This window comes from Gordionus sp. m RMFG-2023, chromosome 2 (assembly GCF_954871325.1).
Source record: "Gordionus sp. m RMFG-2023 chromosome 2, tfGorSpeb1-WG-v2, whole genome shotgun sequence".
Classification (NCBI taxonomy): domain Eukaryota; kingdom Metazoa; phylum Nematomorpha; class Gordioida; order Chordodea; family Parachordodidae; genus Gordionus; species Gordionus sp. m RMFG-2023.
The window spans coordinates 50,805,834-50,829,144 of NC_088776.1; the positions used below are offsets into that span (position 1 = coordinate 50,805,834).

The following is a 23,311-nucleotide window of genomic DNA, read 5'->3' on the forward strand; positions in this document are numbered from 1 at the left end:
AAGAACTAGAATTATATAAATGATAACGTTTTAATGCTCATTTGAATCATCATTTTCGATGACAAAATTTAAATTCTAATTTTTAATATGGGGAAAATGTCTAGGAATGGTAAACCTCCAAAAGACCGAAGTTTAACTATCGCAAAACTACTGTATCAGATACCGCAATATAATTAAGTTTCTTAATTAACTCCAATATAGTGGAGAAATATCAACTTATTGTATTATTTTGATCCCTCTTTTATTTAATATATAAAATGCCATATTTTTTTAAATAACTTATTTAAAACAAATCAAAAATTATCGAATTAAAAAATTAAATATCGAGATTTTATTATTAGATTATATTTTGGTCATTCTCTAAGTCAAAAATCGGATATTTGTTTAATATTAAAAAAAAACCTTATTTCTATTCAAATAATCAAAGAATAAATAGATTTTTAAACGTAAAATTCCTACCTGGACAATTTAAAAATATGTAAATAGAAAGTTAACTATAATTAAGCATTATGAAGTAGGGGGAGTTGACAAAAATTAATAATTAACTTAGGAATTAAATAATAAAATTCAATCATAAAATTCAAAATTTTATAATGATCAAAATTTAAAAAAATGATTTTAAATATTAGATAAAATCTGATCAAAAATCCTGTTAAGAGTATTCTCAAAAAAATTTTCAGAGATCAAAAATTCCTTGATTAGAGAATTTCAAAAGGAAAGGAATGAGAAGGAAAAATAAACTGTAGTTTTTAAAATTTACTTAGCAATAGGGAAATTTAAGAATATAGGTATAAAATAAATGGGTTTATTCCATTATTATTTAAAGTCATACTAATACTCCAATTTTAAACAATTGGTAAATTTAAAAATAAACCTGATTTCTACAAACAATTAATGATTTGGGCATATCCCGTATTTAATATCCCGGTATAAATTGGGGTCGAAAAAAGTGCTTTAATTAAATAGAATATAAACTTGAAGGCTCAATTTTGAAAGCATTGACCTCATCATTTTCACGTTTGATTGTCTTTAATGAACGAGTAAACATTCTCCTGGCTTTGGCTTAATTAAAATTAGAATAAACAACAAAAAATAATGCAATATATAATATTTTTCTAAGGCCATTTATAACATTTCTTTTTTTTTTCAAAGCGATTTTTTAGGCTGTTTCCAGCAGCCCTAATTTTATTTACTTAAACAATGGATGATAATTTGTCAAATTATTACTTTTTTGCATAAAAAATATGAAAGTAAGAAAAAGAATAAAAAAAAATGGTCCCTAACTTTCTCAGACGCCAGATAATCAGTAATAAAAAAAAATAACAAATGAGTCTGTCCTTTGGAAATGAATTTTAAAAAGTTCTGTCTGATAGTATAGAAAATATGGTGTATTTTTCCTATTCTTCGCCGTGAATTCGCGCAAATTGTCAATGGAAGGGTAAGGCAGTTTTATGTCCTGTTCTAACAGAAAAAAAGAAATGTGCTGCTTTTTTAAAATAAAACAGATTTGTGTTATTTTTTAAACTTTGAATCATTTTTTGAGCTCTTTTTATAAAATTTAAAAATCTGATTTTACCAGAAATGTATTCCATCATGTTTGGAATACTTACCCTGCCATGAACTTTTAAAAAATTAATATAATATATATTAGTTTTTTTTATATAAGATAGGTGTTCGAAATATGTTAAAATACATATCCGGTAAAATAAAAAAATTTTAAAAAAGGCGCTAAAAATAATTTAAAGTTGAAAAAAAAACACATTGCCGCGAACATATATAAAAAAATTTTTAAGGTAATCATAAGCAAGGGTAAATGTGGGGAAAAGGAAATTAACTGAACAAGAATATTCATATCAAAACTCACAAAAAAATTTTGTTTTACAAATGTCGACCTTAAAAATAAAGCCGATTTGGACAGACCCACTTACAAAATAAAAATTAGAAAACGAGCCCGTTTAAAACAATCGATTCCTCAGGAGACCGTTGCGGGTTGGGTGAGTCTTAAACAACAAATAAAACTTGTTTTTAAGAAAAATTAAAAATGTTTGACAATACCATTTAAGGATGAAGATCTAAAATTATCAAGACTCGTGGAAGTTATAATATCCGATTCCATTGGTTCAGTAATGGGTTCTAACATGGTGTTACTGTTATGGAGATAACTAACTGTTGTTCCTTCGTTAAGGTTAGGTCTCCTTTAAATAAATTAAAATGTATTAAATTAAACAGATCTCGTTTTATAATAATAGATTTTCATCTCTATCATTACAAGAATATTTATTCTGTGTACGACCCATAATTGACAATATATTATAATACTCTTTTTTTTCTTTTTATGACTTAATATTTTTTAATAAATCCTAATTCTTTTATACATAATTGGTTTATAACAATTTTAATTTAATAAATAGCTTAGCAGCTTTTAGAAAAAATATTGCAAATTGAACAAAAAAAACATTAATTTGTTATAAAATGTTTATTACCTATATTTGGATTTAAATCTGCGTCTCCTACTACTTTTACACCAGATGGAAATTTTTTTCTGCTTCCGCAAATAAATCTTAGCATTTTTAGTCAAATCTTTAGCCCTATCATTAGACAGGGGCGTCCTTACAAGGTCATTACCATTTTCTGGCAGTCCTTTCAATAGTTTTCCGAGGAGGGAGTATAAAATAGTATATGATATATATCATTAATATAACGTGTAAATGTTTAAGTGTTTGTTGTAAAATAAGATACTCCACTTGGTAAGGTAAGATTATTACTTTCCCTATTAATTTATGACAAAATACGTGTTCATTATCATTTACATTTTAAAATTTCAGGGGCTCCAAGCCGAAGCTAACGATGTGAACCGGGTGAGTTCGATAACCAGGTTCATGATTTTGATCCAGTTTTGAACCTGAAAAACCAGGCCAAAAAAATTTACGGGTTAGTAGCTCTGTAAAATATACTAATGACAACTGTTAACTGTTATTAATAATAGAGAACTATTCCAATTTTTTTTACGAGATATTTATATATCCTTTTTAAGTCATTAAAAAAACCCCCAAAAATATCTCAAAATTTTATTCATAAAATAAGGTGTATATAATAATCCACCATTAGAGAAGCTTTTGGGTACTAGTTCTTGATTCCGCAAATGAGGAGAATAAGAAGATATATTAAGATTGCAATTTTTTTTGCTTTTCAAACTCAATCGTGTTTCCTTGATGACTGTGTTTTCGTGAGAGGGCGACTGATAATTGTTTTTCTAAAGGTAGTTTTTTTTAAAGAAAAGAAAAATACACGTTTAATATTTTTTAAATAGTTCCAGGGTGATTGGGATATATATTTTTTAAATCACGCCTGCATTGTGCGGAGAAATTTCAAAAAAAAATTAGACTAATGATTGTACTTTATTCAATTTGCGAGATCTGTAGATGGGGTCATATTTAATGTTTTCGTAATAGGAGGAAAATATTTGGTCTTTCATATCTTTAGATGGCACGGTTAAAAATGGTGGTAGAGAGTTTACCTTTTCGCCTCAAATCGTAAGATATAAATTATTCATTAAAAAATTTTTTTAATTAAGACCTAATTTAGTTAGTTAATAAATTTTGTATATGTTTTTAGAAGATTAATTCATCAAATCAGTTAAAGCATATTTTTTTAAGAAAAAGTATGCCGATTAAATTTATTCTCAAGGATTCAAAAATCATCGAAAATTGTCTTGCCATTCTACTTTGTTTCCTTACAGAAAAAATGCTTTTCCAAAATAGTTTATTTAATATTATTATTTTTTTAAAATACCATTCCATCGATATATTCTAATTAAAACGTTTATACTAAATCTCATAACAATAAGATGTGTTTTTAAACTCTTATGCCAGGCTTTAAAAAAAATATACTATATAACCCTGCATTCATAGTTATACACAAAAATTCAACCATATTTTGTATACTTAGCCGCGAATTCGTGCTACATGTGAATGCAGGGTAACCTTTTATTCACGGTTAACGCGAATCAGGGGCGAGAATAAAAAATAGAGAATATTTTAATTCACTGCGAAATTGCAAAAACTATGCATGAGGAGTAATAGCCTTGGCATAGTATTTTAAAAAGACCGTTCCAATAGTTTATAATTCATCTAAACGAATATATCGTGAAGTGTTTGAGAGAGAGCATATCATGCTTTATATAGAAAGTGATATTCCTTAAATTTTAGAAAAATTAATGACGGGCGTTTAAGGATGTATAAATAATCACCTTTAAAAAGTGTCTTCGATTCTAAAAAATCTTCAGATCTTCACCCCTTTCATTCCTATTTTATGGATTTTCCTGTTTAATAATTTTTTAAAAAAAAACCTCTTTCTCGTCGACTCTGCTCGATGTCTTGACATAACTGGGCAAAAGCCGGTTCTAGCTGTTTATAAATTGCGGAGCGGGCTTCATCGAGTAGCGAACAGGCTCTGTGACGTATGAGCTTATCGGTCGGCGTGTGATCCGGGTTATATTCAAGCGCGTTACGGCAAACGAGTTCTATGTCGGAAAGAAAATGGGAGGGAGTTGGGTAAGAACCCGAGTCGATTTTATGCCTCATTTCAGAAAGATCCATGGGACTTTTTACTATGACATAATAGTCGGGTACCTTTTAATTGGTTGAATATTTGGCTTTTGAGTTTTAAAGGAATATTTGTATTAGTGAGAAAAAAACTCATAACATCCTGAAATAGTAAAATCTTCTGTTTCAATTCAATCATATATAATTTTTATAAAAGCCACGTGAAAGGTGAAATATATGTGGTTTGGACAATGTTATTCAGAAACTGACAAAAATAATGGTACATAGGGAATTGAAATTTATGATCTGATGTGAGAGGTAATTAGATTAAAAGAAAGTTTTAAAAATACTTTTTTGCGAATAAAATAATTGATATTAAGTAAGAAACGTTTGAGCATGAGTTAGCCATTCTAAAAGTACTTCAAGATAGGATTTCTAAAAAAACATGTTTTGCGTAGTTAGAAAGAAAAGAGGGAAGAAAGATAATGGGAAAATGGACACGGCAAATAATTAAAGCATAAGATTTAAAAATATATAAAAATTAGTATTTAAAAAAAAATTCGATCCAACATTTAGAAAGGTATTTTTTCAAATTTTTTTTTGTTGTCATAATTATAAAAATGATTTTACTTCTCTAGGATTGACGGGCTTAGCAAAGGATTGAAACTTTCTATCCCTAGTCAGCTGGCTCAAAACGTCCCTCAAAAATATCCTTAATTCCCTCAACGTGTTTTCTTCCGACTCACGTACGTCGATCAATTCTCGGGGGGTCAATTTTCGGATATCGGTAGTTGGGCCAAACGAATTGGCAGTCATACTCGAGGTTTTTCTATCACATAATTTCATTTAGGATATAATTGTGATTAAAAAACTGAAAATAAGCAGCATTCTAAATTGATCAAAAGAATTAGTTCATGCTCAAATAAAATATAATCATATTTTATTAAATTGAATAATTAATCTTAATTCGATTTTCAATCAAAATTATTCGAACCTATTTTTCGTTGTCGTCATTATGTCCGAATCTCGCCCACGGAGGTGACAATTTTGATCGACGTTCGGGACATCGCCAAGCGACGGGTACATTACTAGTTGAAACACAAAGAAAAGATACGTATATTTCTTACACCAAAATATATGGGAATAAAAATGTATATATGCCCTTAAGATAAATGGTTAAGAAATACTAATGACTCATAAATTAAGTAAACACCGTTCTATTCTAGAACCCCAGCAATTTATTAGCAACCTGAATTTCTTCAGAGACTATGTATTTCGGGGAATGTCGTAGATGGGGGAGTTGACATTAATTAAAAATTTAAAACTTAAAAGGTTTGAAAATCAAATTTACACTATAAATATGCGTTTTGCCTCATTTATAGTAAACGCGTTATATTCAAGCGACGCGTCCTTCAACGCTATCGGCCTTAATAATTTTTGTAATATATATTGCAACATATATTTTTCAGATTTTATCATAGCGTTTTCATCAAAACGCTCAATATTTATAAATTATACTTATTTATTGGCTTGATTTTGTAAATAACGCAAGTTCGAACATAAGCGTTTACTATAAATCAGGCCTTACTTCTCATATTCATTGGTGAAATATTATGGTGCTTAGAAATCGCGATGGGCATTTTAAATTTGAGTTTAATTGAAGGAAACCGTATGTAAGAAAGATTCTTTATAAAATTATTCAATAATTTTTTTTACGCCGTTTAAGATATTGGCTCTTCAAATCCGAAAATCGTTCTTTTAGAAGGCAAGAAAAAAAATCTTTCCTTTCAACTTTGTCGGGACAGCTGACGTGGTAAACGTGCGAAGGGTCATCGAAAAATTCTTTGATCTGAAAACCCGTAAAAAAAAGAAGAAAATTACTCAAGTTAATATTTTAGTATATATACAAATCTGAAAAATATAATTTATTCGTTAAAAAAATTTACACCCATTTATAAAAAAAATAATGAAAAATATAAGAATTGTGCTACGTCCAACCAGAGTTAGCCATACTGAACAATTATTTACATTTAGTTTAAATTAGGGGATTTCACATGTTGGTCAAGCCAGATGAGGTTTTATTAGGGGCAAGAGTCTGATGTTGGCCAAACTTTTCTTCATAAGTAGAATTCCAAAATTTCACAATTTTTTTTATTAGAGTTACATATAAATAGGCGTATATATTTCGCCTAGAATTAAATTTCAGTACGAACTATTTACCGACCACCGGTTGCGTGTACCCATAAGTCAAAACATAATATGAAGGAGATTAACTAACCTATTAACTCAAAGCAAAACAGATTACGTCCTCAAACTTATAGCCATGGCAAATTTGTTTTTTTTTAAAAAAAATCGTCAAATATAAATATCCACACGTAACGTTGGAAGTTTTTTTTAAAAATACAATATAGATTATTAATTTCGAACCGTTTCAGGAAGGGATTCATATTCGAAATCGCTGGTAGCCATCAAGAGTATGGGAGAGTTTGTTGGCAGCCCATTCACGAGGGTAGTGAAAGCTGTTTTGGTCGTTTCCGAGAGAATGGACCACCACTCATTCATACGAGGAAGATAAATAACACTGGGGGCCAGTCGTTGGGCCTCCCTAAATATCTGGGTTGTATTTGTTAAAAAAAAGAAAGAGGTCATTAGGAGAATTAAAAATTATTTCTTAATTGTTTCGTGTCTATTAATTGTAGGACAATTTAAAAGAGGGCGTAATAGTTTAAAAAAAAATAATTAAGAGCTTCATCATAACGTGAGGTAAATTACAATGAGGATTACTTTAAATGCGTATGTGATCGAAAACGCTAAAAAATAGCTTTGATATTTAATAACTTAGTAACAGTGGCATAAAAAAATAGTCATAATAGTCGTGGCATTTTTGGAAATAATGTGAAACTGAAAACGATTATATTAAATTATTTATCTTAACCCTCAAAGACTAGGGTTGATGGATTGTTTTAGTAAAGTAATACTAAGTGCGCTTTTACAATTAGAAAAGGTCAAACGTGAATCCCATACGAATTATAGGGTCTTTGGGAAGAGTCCCGTTTTCCAAATATAATTTATAATACTTTTAGTGAAAATTTTACTAAAAATTTTAATGTGGCTAGACATCTTTTGAGAAATAATCATTATTTCGATTTTTTTCACGTATTCTTTTTAAATAGAAGTTTGTCTTAATAAAATTATTAAGAATACACAATTCTACCCTATCTTATTTTGTATGAAATAAAGGAGAGGTAATCTTCAAACTCCATCCATATCCCTACGCTTGTCAACGCCACTGTCACAATGATAAGCTTCTCGCAGAGTTTAAAACAAACCAGAGAAGTTTTAAATTACCTCACCTTAAAGTTATTTTTTCTATAACCCTCGTAACCATCTGCTATTCCCTTGCAAAAAATTACATCCATTTTTATATAACATACTTCGTTACACGTTTCTTCAGCCATCTTAAAGCTACTCCCATACAAAGTAGTAACATCTATAACGTTAACCGGTATGCCATCCATATCATTCAACAATGCCGGAGCCAAATAAGAGGTTTGACCGGCACCTTTATTGTTCGGTTATTAATTTTTTTGTTAATTACATAAGTAAATTATTGTATATGCCTATCATCGTTATCTTTATTATTTAATTTAGTAAATATATAAAATGTTCAACCGAGGGGATAATCTTAATAGTAATTATTTTCACTTATTACATTAAATCGAAGATTAGGTAGATAAAGAAAGGCTCTCAGTGTTAATTTGGTTTAAATTAAGAATTTGAAAAAAAACTTCATTATATTCTTTCTTTCTACCTTTATTATACGTGAATATTAGAAAAGATTTATTTATAAAAGATTTTGTCATTTTTAAAAACTTGATTAAAAATTTCTCTTCTTTTAAAAAAATAATCGATTTTTGCACAAAAAATTTATAGGATTATTTTTTTTCAAAAACTGATTTAAATTAAGGTAAACATTTATTTATATATTATATATATATTATGTTCATTTATTTTTCGAGGGTTGAATTTATGAAAATATTTAATAATTTTGAAGTAACCTTTATTGGGCCCGGTCAATATGATTCGTGGTCTGAATGTGTGAGATTTAAAAGGGTTTCTAAATATAATACAAAAAATATATATTTGATTTAATTTAAATCGAATTGATCTTCTCATTCGCTTGAATATCGAAGAGATTTATATTAAATTTCTCCTCACGTTTTGAATAGTTTGCGCATGTGGGTTATGGTTTCATACACTATCTTATTTGAAATAATTATCCAAGCATTCCTTTAAAGACGGTCGTTAACAGTTCATTCTATTTTAATCATTTCAAATCATATTATATATCCAGAAAATAGGTTGGAACATCGGCCTGACATCTTGTGAAAAATATTTTTTAAAAGCTGGGACTGAAGTTCAAAATTTTTCTAAAAATGATTATTTGTCGGGCTGGATAACTCGTATAAAATTATTTTAAAACGAGGGCAAGCCAATATATGGGCTTTTCCAAAAATATTTGCACAGGCCAGGTACAGGCCCACGCCAGTCCTCTACACTTATTTTAGGGTTTTAGAACTTTGAATAAAAAAAAGGAAGTTGGAGAACTATAAAACCAGAACTACTAAAATACCTTGCTCAAAATTTTCAATTGGAATCCACTTTGGCTAGTCCCGGACGCGGGTCAAACAAAAGTGTAACTAATTTATAATTGTCCGACATGTTGAGCGATTCATATTAAGTAGTTTATTTAATTCAGTCTTTTGCCATATTGATTTTCATAATTTAGAATTAAAACTACAAAACCTGGAAACCGCGTTGAACCGGAAAAAGAACCCATTATTTAAAAAAATATAAATAAATCCTCATAACAGCTCACCATTTATAAATCTATAGTTACCAAAACTCTGTTTAAAAAAAAAGAAGGTTCCAATTTCGGTTTCTGCGCATTAATTAAAGGGGGTTTGCTTCCGGTTCCGACATTTTAAAGAGATTTCTGGTTCCGATTCTTAGGTTTGACATTGTTTCCACGGTTTTCAAAACTCTGTTATAAGCAACGAACAATTTTTTAAGCCCTAAATAAACGCTTTAAAATGACTCAACTACGATTTTGAACAATATACACGTGTAAATCATTTGTAATTTCGGTTGGGGTTACTGGATTTGTCATGGTACAGGTTTATAAACTGATTTTATTGTAAAATGATAACGTAAATTATAGCTTCAAGATTTATTCATTCACCCAGGCAAATAATTTTACATTCCTGGAGTATCGATATAGCAACTATATCTCAAAAAAAATCAATTCATTTTTTTATAAGATGACCTCATAGACTTTGATTCGTGGTCCTTGAAATTGCCTAAACAACTCATAAGTTCTGAGGCCACGGAACTAGACCGGGACATCGCGTCATCTGAATCGCTATCATGACTTTCCTCCCCTTCACTTGTGCAAGCTTTAAATGGTTTTAGAAGAATTTAAAAAAATTGTATATTTTTTCTGTGTATGACAAATAAAAAGATAGGTTTTTGTTATAAAATTTCAAAACCCTAAGCCGCTACAGTTGTGTCGGCCAATTTGGCTCAATCTATAGGCGCTTTGCACGATAAAATCGTTTGCATTAAGGCGATTTAATTTATATTTCTTTCTTTTAAATGTGAGCTGCTATATTTTTAAGAAAAACTCAGATGCTAAAAGTAATAGTTTTCGGGATTTTTTTAGCAAGCTAAAAATTTGGTTAAAAGCCTAAAAATATAGTAAATTACCCAACTATAACTTGTCGCTATTCTATTATCGTTTTTGAATGATTTATTTTAAAAAAAACATTTTTTGAAATATAGAAAAAGGGTTAAAAAATTTATAATAGAAAGATTGGTTACAGTGAAAGGGGGGATATTTTTTACCAGATGTTAAAACAAAATAAAATGATAATATTATATTTTTATTTTAATCATACTTAAACATTAATTTATGTTAAAAAAATATTAAACAACTTTTTTAAAAAATGCCGCACTTGAAGTTTGTACAATTTAAAAAAAAATAATTTTACATAAAAAGCGTATTTACAATATTTTTTCAATATTTTCATATTTAATTTAATTAATTACTTTTTCGATGTTTAATATCTTTCACTTATTAATAATTCTCCTTTATTCCCAATTACTTCTGTAAATTATTCTTTGCCCATCTCAGATGAGAATTAGATGGAAAATTATCAATCAATCATATTCTAACATTTCCACAAATAATAATTCTTTAGCTACCATTAATGAAAATACAAATCATCCTCTCCTCAATTATTCCTAATCCGAAAAGAACATACCATTGTTGGAACAAAGAAAAGATTGACATGGTAATAAAAATTTTACCTATGCCAGAGGAGGAACAGATGAAGATTGTGAGATTTGTTAATATATCGAAGATCTCGATTCATAAAATAAAACGGGATTAGAAATTATTGGTGATCCCTTAAAAAAATTCACTCTTAAACAAAGAGTGAGAAAAATAAAGGACATATCAAACATTGAAAGACAAATTACTATTTGGAGCTGGGCTATCGTAGACTACCAATTGACTAAAGTAATCTAATTATATAATAAATTACATTAACTTTTAATATTTTAATTAAATAGGTACTACTTAGCAAGAAATTTGGGATGATTATGAACTACCATTTAAATATTTTATATAATCAATATTAATATTAGTGTAATTACGAATATATTCCTTATTATATATTGTTTATATGTAATATATGAATTGAATAAAATATTGAATTAAATTTATATCTCAAACATGATAAAATAGAGTGGGAGAAAAAAAAACTATTTTCAGAAATAAAAGATTTTGACTAAGATCTAATAACTAAGATGAATATTTTATCATTATTTTTAAAATTATTCTACATAAAATATCGTTAACTAAGTAAAAGAAGATATGTGATGACAAAACTTTTTATATTTTTTTATAAAAATTTTTTTAAGTGTGACATTTAAAAAAGTTGTTTAATATTTTTTTAACATTGATTAATGTTTAAGTATGATTAAAATAAAAATACAATAATATCATTTTATTTTGTTTTAACATCTGGTAAAAAATATCCCCCCTTTCACTGTATATTTAGGACAATGGGTGATTAGCAACGCTGAAAATCCTAAATTACAAGTGCTAGCGATATGTCAGACTGATATTTAATTAAAACGCAATCCTCTTTTCTTAAATATATTTTTATTTTTAAATTTTCATTTAAATGAATCATATGTTTATCTTAAAATAATGACAAAAAATATTGAGCTAAACTTTTTCCAAAAATTTTACGAGTAGGAGGAAAAATTTGCGTGATCTTGGCTCGTAATTCCGTCAGCTGCTTATTTAAAAGCGGTTTTAAGGAATGAGGAATATCCCTTGTCCACAATTTATTATGCCTCAGCGTTGATGGGATAAGTACCTTAAAGGCTTTTGCGAAGTGCGCCTTTTTGACCTTAAACCAAATAATATAGGGTTTATAATTTTAATAAGAAGAGTTCTCAGAGTGGCTTACGAAATATTTTTGAGTATATATTGGTAAAAAAAATATACAACCGAGTATTTTATGCGTCTTAGATCTATTCTTGCTTAATTTATATTAAACTAATATAACTAACAAACATAAATTCTATGTTTAAATTCACTTCTTAAAATCGTATTAAAAAAAATATTTTGATTTCGTATATAGCCATTTATAAACAGAACATTTTTTCAAAGCGGCTTTTGGGTAATGTTACCAGCAATTTTTTTTTTATTTTCAAAAAAATGTTAAATTCTAGAATTAATTTTATAATATATTATTTTTTTTAAAAAACAATCCTAACCCACATTTCAAAACGCCATTTAATCGTAATTAAAATCAAATAAGTTTGTTGTCTATTTACGATTAAAAAAATGGGGATTTAGATTGTTTTTTTAAAAGAAATATTATTTATATAAAAAAAATTAATTCGAGAGGTTAACATTTTTTATAGAAATAAAAAATTGCTTGCTGTAACAGTACCCAAAAACAGCTTTGAAAAAACGTACTGTCTGGAAATGGCCTATGATTTTGATTTTAAAAAACCTTGATCGCCTGAACGTCGATATCCAACCTTTGATTAGACGTGTAGATATGCGGGTACTTATGTCTGAGAGCGATCAAAGAGGCCTCAGTGCATAGTCCTTTAATGTCGGCCCCAGTGAAACCTGTATAATTTTTTTTGTAAATAAGGCCCTTGTCATTTAATTCAATAAAGAGCCACATTACGTTTTAATTTTATAAGCTTGAAAATAAAATGGACATTTTAAAAGTGTGTATAAACCTGTTGTTTGTAAAGCCAATTCTTTGAATAGATTTTCTTCCAGGGGAGGTTGCCATTTTTGAGTGTGAATCCTGAAAATCTTTTCTCTAACCTTTAATTCATTTGTTATTTTAAGAAGAAAAGTAGTTGTTAAAACTTATTGATGAACTTGAAATCCCACCTCTCCCCCCTTCGCGTTTTTCTAAAATAATAATGAATAAATATATAAAAAATAATAATGCATATTTAAATACAGAACATTTCACAAAAAATGCTGTAACCTTTCGGTTAGGCATGGGAAAGAGGAATTCCCTATCGAAACGCCCCGGCCGTCTAAACGCGGGATCTATGGCGTCCAGCCTATTCGTCGCGCCTATATAATGTAGTGTTTATAAATAGATTTTAAAAAAAATGTTACGAAGATATTATAAGGACTATTGTGTTATTTAAAACCTATGACTACTATGCTGCTCCTCGAATCCAACCCATCCAGCAAAGCTAAGAAAGTAGAAACTATGGAATTGTGAATTTGTTCCTGCCTGCTAGATCTGACAGGAGCTAGACCGTCTATCTCATCGAAAAATATTATAGAGGGCCTCATTTTGTAAGCCTGAAGGGAGAAAAAATGAATATAAATATTTTTTGTTAAAAAAAATGGATTATTTGAACCTGGTCGAAAAGCAATCTCAGCTGTCTCTCGCTTTCCCCTACCCATTTGCTCAAGCAGTCAGAACCTTTCCGCATGAAAAATGAAATCTTGGCGTCGTTTTTCGAGTTAGAGCCATGACTATTATCTAGATCGGTTTATATTATGGATAGTTATATAATTTTTCAAAGTTATAAAAATAAAAGTTGATATACATATTTTTTATAGCCGCAAAAAATCCTAATTAAGGTAAATTAAAATGGGAAAAGTGGATTGTATTTAAATGAGAGGGAGTTAAAACTAGAAATGTGAAGGGCCGGGTCTATTTTTTAAAAATAATTTGGGGTTGGGGCCGGGTCGGGCCTAAATTTTTAAATATGACATCACTCAATTTTGAGGAAGAAATTTATATATTTTAAAATTCTTACAAGAAATAAAACTCCAATAATTTTTTTTTACAAATTAAAAAAATTCTTAATTTTTTCTATATTTAAATAAATTCGTGCTGGGACGAACAGACATAATTTTTTTTAAATTTCAGGTCGGGCTTTTAAGGATAAATAAAAAAAATTCGTTTGGGATAGGGCAAAATTTCGGGTCGGGTCAGATTTGAAGTAGTATGGCCGATGCAGATCATTTGAAACCTTTATTTATATCTTTACCTGGTTCAGGTTTAGATTTAAAAAGCGGAACGCGTTTAGGAATTTAATAAATATTTCTAGAATTAAAAAATAAAATAAAATAATCTATTTATATTAAATTTGATATTTTATAAAATCCTATTCTAAATAATGATCATTTATTTTATGGTGATATAATTAAAGGATCAACTATTATAAATGTGAGAAAAAATTGGCATCAAATCATTAAATATCTTAAGACAAATTTAATAAAAATATAAAGATCCGAATGAAAATGTAACAAAATATTGTTTTTAAAATTCCGAAGGAATATTAAGCTAATTTAATACCTAAAATACAATTTTATACCTATAATATTAAACCCTCTATTTAATTTTAGATTTAGGAAGATATAATTTTGTTTGTTTGATTAAGTTCGAAAGCCCGTAGCCAGGATTTTCCAGTTAGGGGAAGGGGGGTGTGGCAACTGTTTATTTGGGAGGGCCAATTATTTTTTTTTGAAATAAATAAAATAGTTAGGCCATAAATATTTTGCTAAAATAAATATTCAAAATAATACTACAATATAGTATAATAAGCAGATTTTGATTTTTAAATTTTAATATAAATAAACTAAAAGATAAATTTTGGGTTATTTTTTTTCAGATGCCATTAAAACTAAATTTTGCTTTCCTCCATCTTTTTTTGACTCTTGAAAGTGAATGTCAAAAATGAAAATATTCAATAACTTACGTAAATAAATATTAGTGTCTGCCTGAGTACCTCCCCGTGCCTAAGGATGGTTGAGATATACTCCACAAATTAATATTTTTTAAAAAAAATCGTCCTATTTAAATTTTTTATATATTGTTATAATATTTATTGATCTTTAATTAAGTTTAAGTATAATCGTGCGATAGGTAGGAAGTATTTCTCCATTTTTAATATCAAAACTTCCCTAGAAAAGTAGGTATTTGAAATAAGAATATTCGTCATCTTTCAATTTTTTTAAAAATTATATCAATAGTTGACATGTATTGGTATAATTAATGTTTAGGTGTCATCGCATGATTAGCAAAAAGTATATTCAATATTCATGATTTATCTTAATTGTTTAATTAATTAAATCTCGCTAACATTGATTGACTTACCACGTTCAAAGAAGTGGTTGAGATGAATCGTAACGGGAACTGACGAATTCGCCAACACTAGTACTTTTACAGAGGAATAAAAAAGGCGGATACTGTTTGTTGTGTGAATGCATATTTTATAACTAAGTATTTTCTTGCATATTTCAATAATTTGGCTAAATAAAATTTAATAACTAAAAATTTTCCAAAAATTTTAATAACTAAAAATTTTCCAAAAATTTTAATAACTAAAAATTTTCCAAAAATTTTGTTTTTGTATTTTAGATTTAATTGACTTTTATTTTAATTGGGGAACCGAAATTTTTTATTAAGGGGCCAGATTTGGGGGCAAGATTTTTCGCGGACGGAAGGGCTGCCCTACGTAGATAAGCGTCTGGCTCGAGTTTATCAGGCATGCGGGTTTAGAATCAACCCACTGATGATATTTTTTAAAAAAAATTCTAAGAATCACAAATTTTTTACCCCAAAAAACTTATAAAAAAATATATTTTTTTTTGGTAAATCTGATCAATTTTTTTTGAGGATTTTTAATTTTGAAGAGCATTCCAAACCCTACCAACAACTATATTTAATTATGATTATAAATCTGTATAATTTAATTCATTTCTTTATACAAGTGGTGCCTTTGATGTTGGAGCATTCGTTGACAAGCGCTTTCGCCAGCAAAGTCTTACCCGTTCCCGGGGGACCATAAAAGAGTACTCCTCTGGGGGGAGTAATATCCAATCCTTGCAGAACTGACGGGTATAAAAGTGGGAAGAGAACCATTTCCTTGAGGCATTGCACGTGAGGCTTGAGGCCGCCAATATCGTCGAACCATACCTTTCGAATTTAAAGTTGGTAGGATGTTTTTTACAATTATATTGTGATGTTTAAAAACGTTGGGAATACATAGGAGGACGGTAGACTAAAAAAATTTTGAACATTTATGGCATCTGTTTTCTCGCCATTTACTAAAAATTTTATTTTTGAAATGTTTTAGAAGAATGCTTTCACCTAAAACTCGTGATAAAATGATGCAAATTAGTTTATACGTAATTTTATAAATGTTTGAAAAATATTATTTTATAAAATAAAATAGGAAACATTCTTATCTATAGTCATGGGTTCTATGTCAGCCATGCTTCTTCCTATTCTGAGCCTGTCTTTCATAACGTAATTCTTGGACACATCATCTAGAGTGAAGTTAAGGGGTAGACATCTAGTAAAAATATGCGGATAAAAAATGGCTTTTATAAAATAGCTCAAACCTTTATTTAACTAATAATTTATTTCTCATTAGAAGGTATTATTTGATATTTAATCGATCTAGACTAGAGGTCTGCAATTGTATCTATAAATTTTTTTTTAACCAGCCGGCCTAATGTTTAAAAATTATTTTAATGGCCGGTTTGGCTCTTTATTTATTTTTGTATTTCTAAATAAACGAAATAAAACTATTCTTTTTAATAATTTGAAATCTCTTATTCTCATTTCGCCTGAAAAATATTAAGAATTCACACGTCCACGCCCGCCCATTATTTTAAAATTTTTTAACCCGTCCGCCACTCTCGCAATGTTGAAAATATTTTAGATAACCCGACCACGCCACCCGAAGTATGAGCGGGCGTGGGTGGGCGGGCTAAAAACCAGCCCATTGCAGACCTAATCTAGACTACATTTTTAAAAAAATATATAGTGTGTATAACCTCCTACGGGCTTTCAATATTTTGTTCCTTTCTTTTCTCCTAAACCGTTTGTCGTTGATAGAATCCAAGGAAGAAACTGAGGATGATGAATCAGACAAAGAGCACGACCTTCTGATCAAGTGTTTCGATTTTCTGAATTGTTATTAACATATAAAAATTAGTAGTATTTCTAACATTTTTCTTTCATTCTTTTTTTGACGATTTATGTTAAAGAAATTTGGTCAGTCAAAAATAAACTAAATATATTAGCTCATTTGGATTTACAAAAAAAATCACCCTAAAAATTTCTCGGGAAGGAAATAATGAAATATTACCATTGTAAGATCACGTTATCCATTCGTTATATATAATGATGGACCTGTGATGATAGGTCCATGTAACAGCCAAATCTTACATAAAATATTAACCCCAACGATCCCCTGGTGGCATAGATATTATAGTTTTGCTTTTGCTGGACTTTAATGAATAGTTTATGTATACAAATTATATAAAACCTCATGGGAATCAGTACCTTTTTAACGGGAAAACATTATTATTGAATCTATAAAATATACTAGAGTTATTATATGTTTTATTAGTTGATGGAAGAAGAAAGGCATTAACCGAAGAGAACAAACAAAAACGATTTAAAGTTTAAAAATTTTTTTTTTAAAAAACGATTCGATAATAATCATAATGGAACTCATTAAAATAAAAAAAATTAATGACTCGGACCGCTTATGAGAACATTCAGGCACAGAGTTCTTAAATACGTCGAGTATTAAGCGACAAAAATAAGGCGACATTTATATTACCCGTTAATTGCTAATTACCTAAAAATAAATTAACTGTCAGATAGGACACTCCAAACCTCAACCGAGGAATTCAAATTTGATGATTGATTTTATATTCGTTTTTTTTTCTTGAAAAATTATCATAATAAAATATAGTATATATATATAATACAAACACTTACATTTTATCCTCCAAGGATTTATTTGCTCTATTTTTGACTCTCGATTTGTAAGCATTAGATTCGGCGTAATATTTATTTCTGTGGGGTTTGGGACCTTTTAAATAATAATAGTAAATGTTATTTTACTTAAATAATTTTTCCAAAAATAATTTTAAATTGTCTAGCGAAGGTTCAAAGATCGAACCGGAAACCGTTGGTCAGGTCCCGTTTTGTGTGAGGTCAGTTATCTAACAACCATACTGAAATCTGCATCGGGCAAAGACCGGAAGGGGCGTTGTTAAATTACCTCAATTAAACCTCCATGGAGTCTCAAATTAAAGATCGAGAGGAATTTGTTAGGATAAAAACTTGGCTTAGCTGTTTTTTAAGTTGACTAAAATTAGGCTATTTAACAACACTAACTGGTCAGGAAACCATTTTTCCTCCAAAAAAATACAAATTAATTATTAAATTAAAATAATAAAAAAGTATAATAATTTTGGAAGAAATTTAAGTTCGTTTTCTTTTGGTATATTTACCTGGAAACGACACTTCGAACTTTTGGGTCAACGGTTTGTGTTCCCTTAAATAGTAAGATCTTTGCTTTGTTTCGTCCCGTTCATCTTCGTCTTCCCTCTCTTCGTCAGCGTCTAATAAGTCTTCCACTTTGATATTAAAAAACGTGTATAGCTTAGTTGTATATGTGTAACACTATATATAATTGTAAGGGGGGAAGAGGGTATAACAGGTTAGCTTCACCGTCAATACCAGAGGAATTATTGTAGAGGTTTCGTAGGGGCAGTTTAGCATGTAAAAAGGCATTTTTTCAAAATTTGAACCCTTATTAATTTGTTCTAAATTGGTGTAAGATAACGGGAGTTAGAAACCGGTAATTCATAGGGTAGGTCGGGTTCAAATTTTGATTTTTTTTCTTAGTCTATACTCGAATATTATAGTGGTGTTAAACGTCTCGTTTTGAACCGATTTTTAAAACGGCTAAACTAAATATTTTATCCAGAAATATATTATGCAAGCCTTAAAATTTTGTTCATAAATGCCACAAAGGTTTGAAAATCTATTATCAAAATCTTGAGGCTAGGCAATATTTTCTGTCTAAAATAAGAGTTAGCCGTTTTTAAAAGGCTCAAATATAGCTGTTTGACAACACTACTAGAATATCGAATTAAAACCATTGTTTTGTCAGGTGACAATATTTTTAATAATCCATGGTATAAGGTATTTTTTTTTTAAAAAATGTTATTATTTTTTAATAAACCCAAACCAAAAAATCAGATTTAAAACAAAAAAAATGATTTAAAACTATTTTAGGAAAACTGCATATTTTTATTTTCCTAGGCTTAATCACTATGGTTCATTATTGTATGAGCTAAAATGTCGTCAACATTACTTTCACGTGTATATTTCCATATTTTCATAAATATTTAAACATGGCATTTATTATTATTATATGAAAAAAATTGATATTTTCGTGGTGGCCTAGTCAGTGAGTACGTTGATAACGAATCCGATAGACCTGGAATCGAATCCAGCAGGAGCCATGTTTTTTTGCTTAAGCCAACTTGGTGGTTCTATACCTGGGGGTCGGGTGATTGGACTCGGTCACGTAATTTCATTAATATATATCAAAAAATAAGTAAATTCTTAATTATTTTGAATAATTTTAGGGCTTTATGTCCAAATCATCCGCAGGTTTCTAAAACTACTGGAACAAACAATAAATTAATAAGGTGGCTAAATTTATTGGTCTTTATGTTTTCTGCTCTCAAGATAGAATTGAAAGAAAAAGATCTAATAAAACGATCTAGTATAATCCAATACGAGGGGCATACTTTGGTTCCTGGGGACTAGGGTCATCCCATCAAGTCTGGTTTGATTATAAGGGCTGTGAACCAAGGGTTCTAGCGTGGAAGGGATGTTAGAATTGTGTAGGGAGTGCTTTGCTAAGCTATTGATATGGATGTCATAGAGGATATATGATGTCGTAGTTGATTTTGCAGCCTAATCGGAGACTGATGGCTTGGTTATTAACAACCCTAAATTATAACTAGATATAGTTTAGTTTCTAACACTCGTAACTTAGGTGGCATATGGCTGAGGCTAGAATTATTTGATCTGGCAAAAGAGTCTTATTCATTCTCTATACTCGACTAGAAAGGAAGGCGTTACTGTACTGTTACTCATTACCTTGTGAAAAAAGGAATGCATGTTACTGGTTATTCAAAAAGTAATGTGTTACTCGTTACTTGAAAAATTAAATATTAAATCAAAAATTTCCTATAAATAATATAAATATAATTATACAAAAATAATATATTATAAGATGAGATATTTTAAAATAATTTTTATTTATTTTTAATAATAGATTTTCAAAATTTTGATCAGATAAACAAGAGTGGTCAACACATCTTTTGCTGTGCTAAACTCATATTCAACTGTTGCATTATGATGGGGATTGTATTATATTTAATAAATAAAAATTTAAATTGGGGGAATGTTAAAAATTAAAGAATAGTCCTTATTTAGAAAAGGCTTAATAATTATTTTCAAAAGAATTTTCATTCAGATCCTCATCAAAATTTTTTCTTATCTTTATCAGAAAATAATCTGGTATGTGTGTTGTTTTTTAAAGAATCAAAGTTTGCTTTTTTTTGTCAAGATATTTTCTCAAACTGGAAATAATTCAAGCTTTCTACCTTAGTTGCCCTATAATTTTATCCAGAGCCAATCCAATTTATCTAGTGGGTGAATTTTTCTATCAATAATCCTGAATTAATTCTGAGAAAGGTTATCTAATATTTATGGATTCACCTCATTAATTATTTAAATTGTAGGCATAATAAAAATATTATATAAGAACTGGTTTACAGTTAACAAACCAGTTATTTTCATTAGACTGTACAGATCTCAATTTATGAGATTTGCCATTAGAACCAGATCAAGTATCCAGTGCTTTAATTATAAACATAGATCAATATGACAAAATAATAAATGTGTAAGACTAACCTTCATCAGAAGATTGAGTTGATAAATCAGATTCATTATTCTTTATAATATCATTGTAGATTTCTTTACTTAATCTAGTTTTTTTATTACTACTGTGCAGATGGAAGGCCTGTAGATTTTAAAATATATATATTATATTAATATAACAATTTTTGTGTAAATATTTTTTGATACATTTATTTAATCTAATTTATCTACAATCATGATAAAATTAAAAATTTTAATGTAATTGTTGAATACTTTGGTAAAATAAGTAATATTTGATAATAAATATTTCAATTATAATTATATATTTTTAAATTATCCTAGATAAAATGCTAGTTTGCAAAAAAAAACAATTTTACTTATCAACCTCATGTATTTCATGATCTTTTCTTTTGTATATGTTATTATTGGCATGATATTTGACATTACTATGTAAAGGACGTGTTTTTAAAATTGCTCGTGTAATTAAGTGTTTTCCTTAAATATTTCATAAATTTTGCTATCAACGGTATATAATTTATACCTAGTAACGTTTGATTCAATGTGCCATATATAAGCTTTTTAATGCGAGTACTTTTCCTTGTGTGAAATGAACTCATTAACGGCTCTAAAAAAATATCAATAATTTCCAATCATATGTTTGTCGGATTATTATTATCCTCCGTCAAAAAAAATAACCTTCTAAACGGTAACTAAATTCAAAAATATTTAATTAGTCAAAAAATGCAAGTTTTTTAATAATGAAATTTAATATATATTACTTTCTATTTAGCAGCTAAAATTTTAACAGCTAGTTATCTAAAAGTTTAGAAAGATATGAAATATTTAGTTACTATAGTGACTCATAGGAGGTGCTTTTAGTACCTGAATTATTTTTTAAAGCTTCACAGTTATTTCATGTTTCCAGAAGTTTAGTTGACTTTATATCTAAGGTGTGATATCATGGATTTAGATTTTATTTTAGTTGGAGAAATTGATTGATTTAAGAATTAATAAGAAATTATATAAACTAAAAACCAGATAAATTTCTATATTATCCGTTTAGACATGTAGACAATTAAAAAATTATTTTTATTTCTAATAAATTTTTTTCCCTTTACCAAACAGGATAAGCAGTAAATTATTAGCTTGCCATATTTAAGAATTAATGTTTCTGAAAACTAGACTCACTTCATGCTTATAGACTGACCTCACAATTTCCATAGTGATTATAATTCGATTTAAATTTTGCGGTTTCAAAATTTATTAAGTAATTAATGAGTACTAACCAGGTACTAAACATAAAAGTAAACAGATATTTAGTTCTTCTATGTTTTCCATTCAGGAATGATGCTAACTTTTCCTAATTTTGCAAATAAATTTTATTCTTTCTAATGTTTAACATAATATTTTCTTCAATTTTAACGCAGCTTATTAAAAGTTTCATCAATTTGTTTACTATCTTTTAAAATCGCAGATTTTTCAAAAAATGTAAGATGCAGCCTTAAAGAAGGGCTCCAGATCTCTAATAGTTATAATTAATATTATATCACGTCATAATAATTAAATATTTATGCCTGTCATTATCAGATTGTCAAAAAACATATTTATTACACCCAACAAATCAACAATGGATGCCAGATTTTCTATCTTATGTTATTAATGAAGATCATTTATATTAAGCAATAATAAATAATATTATATTGATGATAATATTCTATATATATATTTAAATATTTTTTCTGTATTATATATAATTAAATATTACTCTATATATACTTAAATATTATTTTTATATAAGTAGTTAAATGTTTCATAAATTATCATTTAAATTTTTTATAAATTTGTTAATAGAAAAATTTTAAAAATGTCCCCGAATCGTTATCATAACTTTTTATAGACTCGGAAAATGCTTATAAATAAGAAAAAAATATATTTTACTTCTTACTAATACACCATTTGCCGTAAGTCTATCATCTCTCCATTTTTACATAATTAAGAATTCCCTAAACACGTGATGTTACATTTATAACTAAATACTTTATAACTAAATATTTTATTTTTTTTTAAAAAAATAAAGGATACAAATATTTTATTATTTTTAGTTGCGTTTGTCTTTCTTCGAATCAATGTTTAACTGAGTCTGATAAAAAAATTATTAGCTATAATCTTTTCAATTTTAATATGACGATTATTATGTTGCCACTATTTTGTGACACTAAAATAATACCAAAATATATTTAAAATATCCATTAGCAATTATTTTGACGGAGAATTTTTTTAAATTGCAATTATGATTATTCTCATATGTTTCCATTATAAAAATTACCATTCTGCGAATGTATTATGTAAATTAAACCAAAATATATTTAAAATATCCATTTTAGACTATTTTATACATAAGAATTAAAGAGTTGTAAAATGCTGATG

The 23,311-nt window shown here is 28.2% G+C and overlaps 1 protein-coding gene across 1 annotated transcript in view; it reads right to left on the reverse strand.

The window, feature by feature from the left end:
* LOC135924425 (ATPase family AAA domain-containing protein 2-like) overlaps positions 1–21,501 on the reverse strand; it is a 22,940-nt gene extending 1,439 nt beyond the window's left edge. The window contains exons 1-27 of the mRNA XM_065459482.1: positions 21,426–21,501; positions 21,270–21,379; positions 20,918–21,026; positions 18,433–18,558; positions 17,915–18,008; positions 16,960–17,091; positions 16,358–16,472; positions 15,886–16,093; positions 13,524–13,648; positions 13,308–13,464; positions 13,136–13,227; positions 12,876–12,966; positions 12,638–12,759; positions 11,845–12,025; positions 9,871–10,000; positions 8,603–8,661; positions 7,979–8,106; positions 6,972–7,157; positions 6,261–6,393; positions 5,539–5,632; positions 5,175–5,373; positions 4,349–4,631; positions 3,398–3,525; positions 3,103–3,253; positions 2,484–2,640; positions 2,056–2,195; positions 976–1,062 (exon numbers count right to left, since the gene is read on the reverse strand). Of these exons, the coding sequence (XP_065315554.1) occupies positions 976–1,062; positions 2,056–2,195; positions 2,484–2,640; positions 3,103–3,253; positions 3,398–3,525; positions 4,349–4,631; positions 5,175–5,373; positions 5,539–5,632; positions 6,261–6,393; positions 6,972–7,157; positions 7,979–8,106; positions 8,603–8,661; positions 9,871–10,000; positions 11,845–12,025; positions 12,638–12,759; positions 12,876–12,966; positions 13,136–13,227; positions 13,308–13,464; positions 13,524–13,648; positions 15,886–16,093; positions 16,358–16,472; positions 16,960–17,091; positions 17,915–18,008; positions 18,433–18,558; positions 20,918–21,026; positions 21,270–21,379; positions 21,426–21,501 (3,613 nt within the window). The remainder of the gene's footprint in view (positions 1–975; positions 1,063–2,055; positions 2,196–2,483; positions 2,641–3,102; positions 3,254–3,397; positions 3,526–4,348; positions 4,632–5,174; positions 5,374–5,538; positions 5,633–6,260; positions 6,394–6,971; positions 7,158–7,978; positions 8,107–8,602; positions 8,662–9,870; positions 10,001–11,844; positions 12,026–12,637; positions 12,760–12,875; positions 12,967–13,135; positions 13,228–13,307; positions 13,465–13,523; positions 13,649–15,885; positions 16,094–16,357; positions 16,473–16,959; positions 17,092–17,914; positions 18,009–18,432; positions 18,559–20,917; positions 21,027–21,269; positions 21,380–21,425) is intronic.
* Between the last annotated feature and the right edge of the window lie 1,810 nt (positions 21,502–23,311).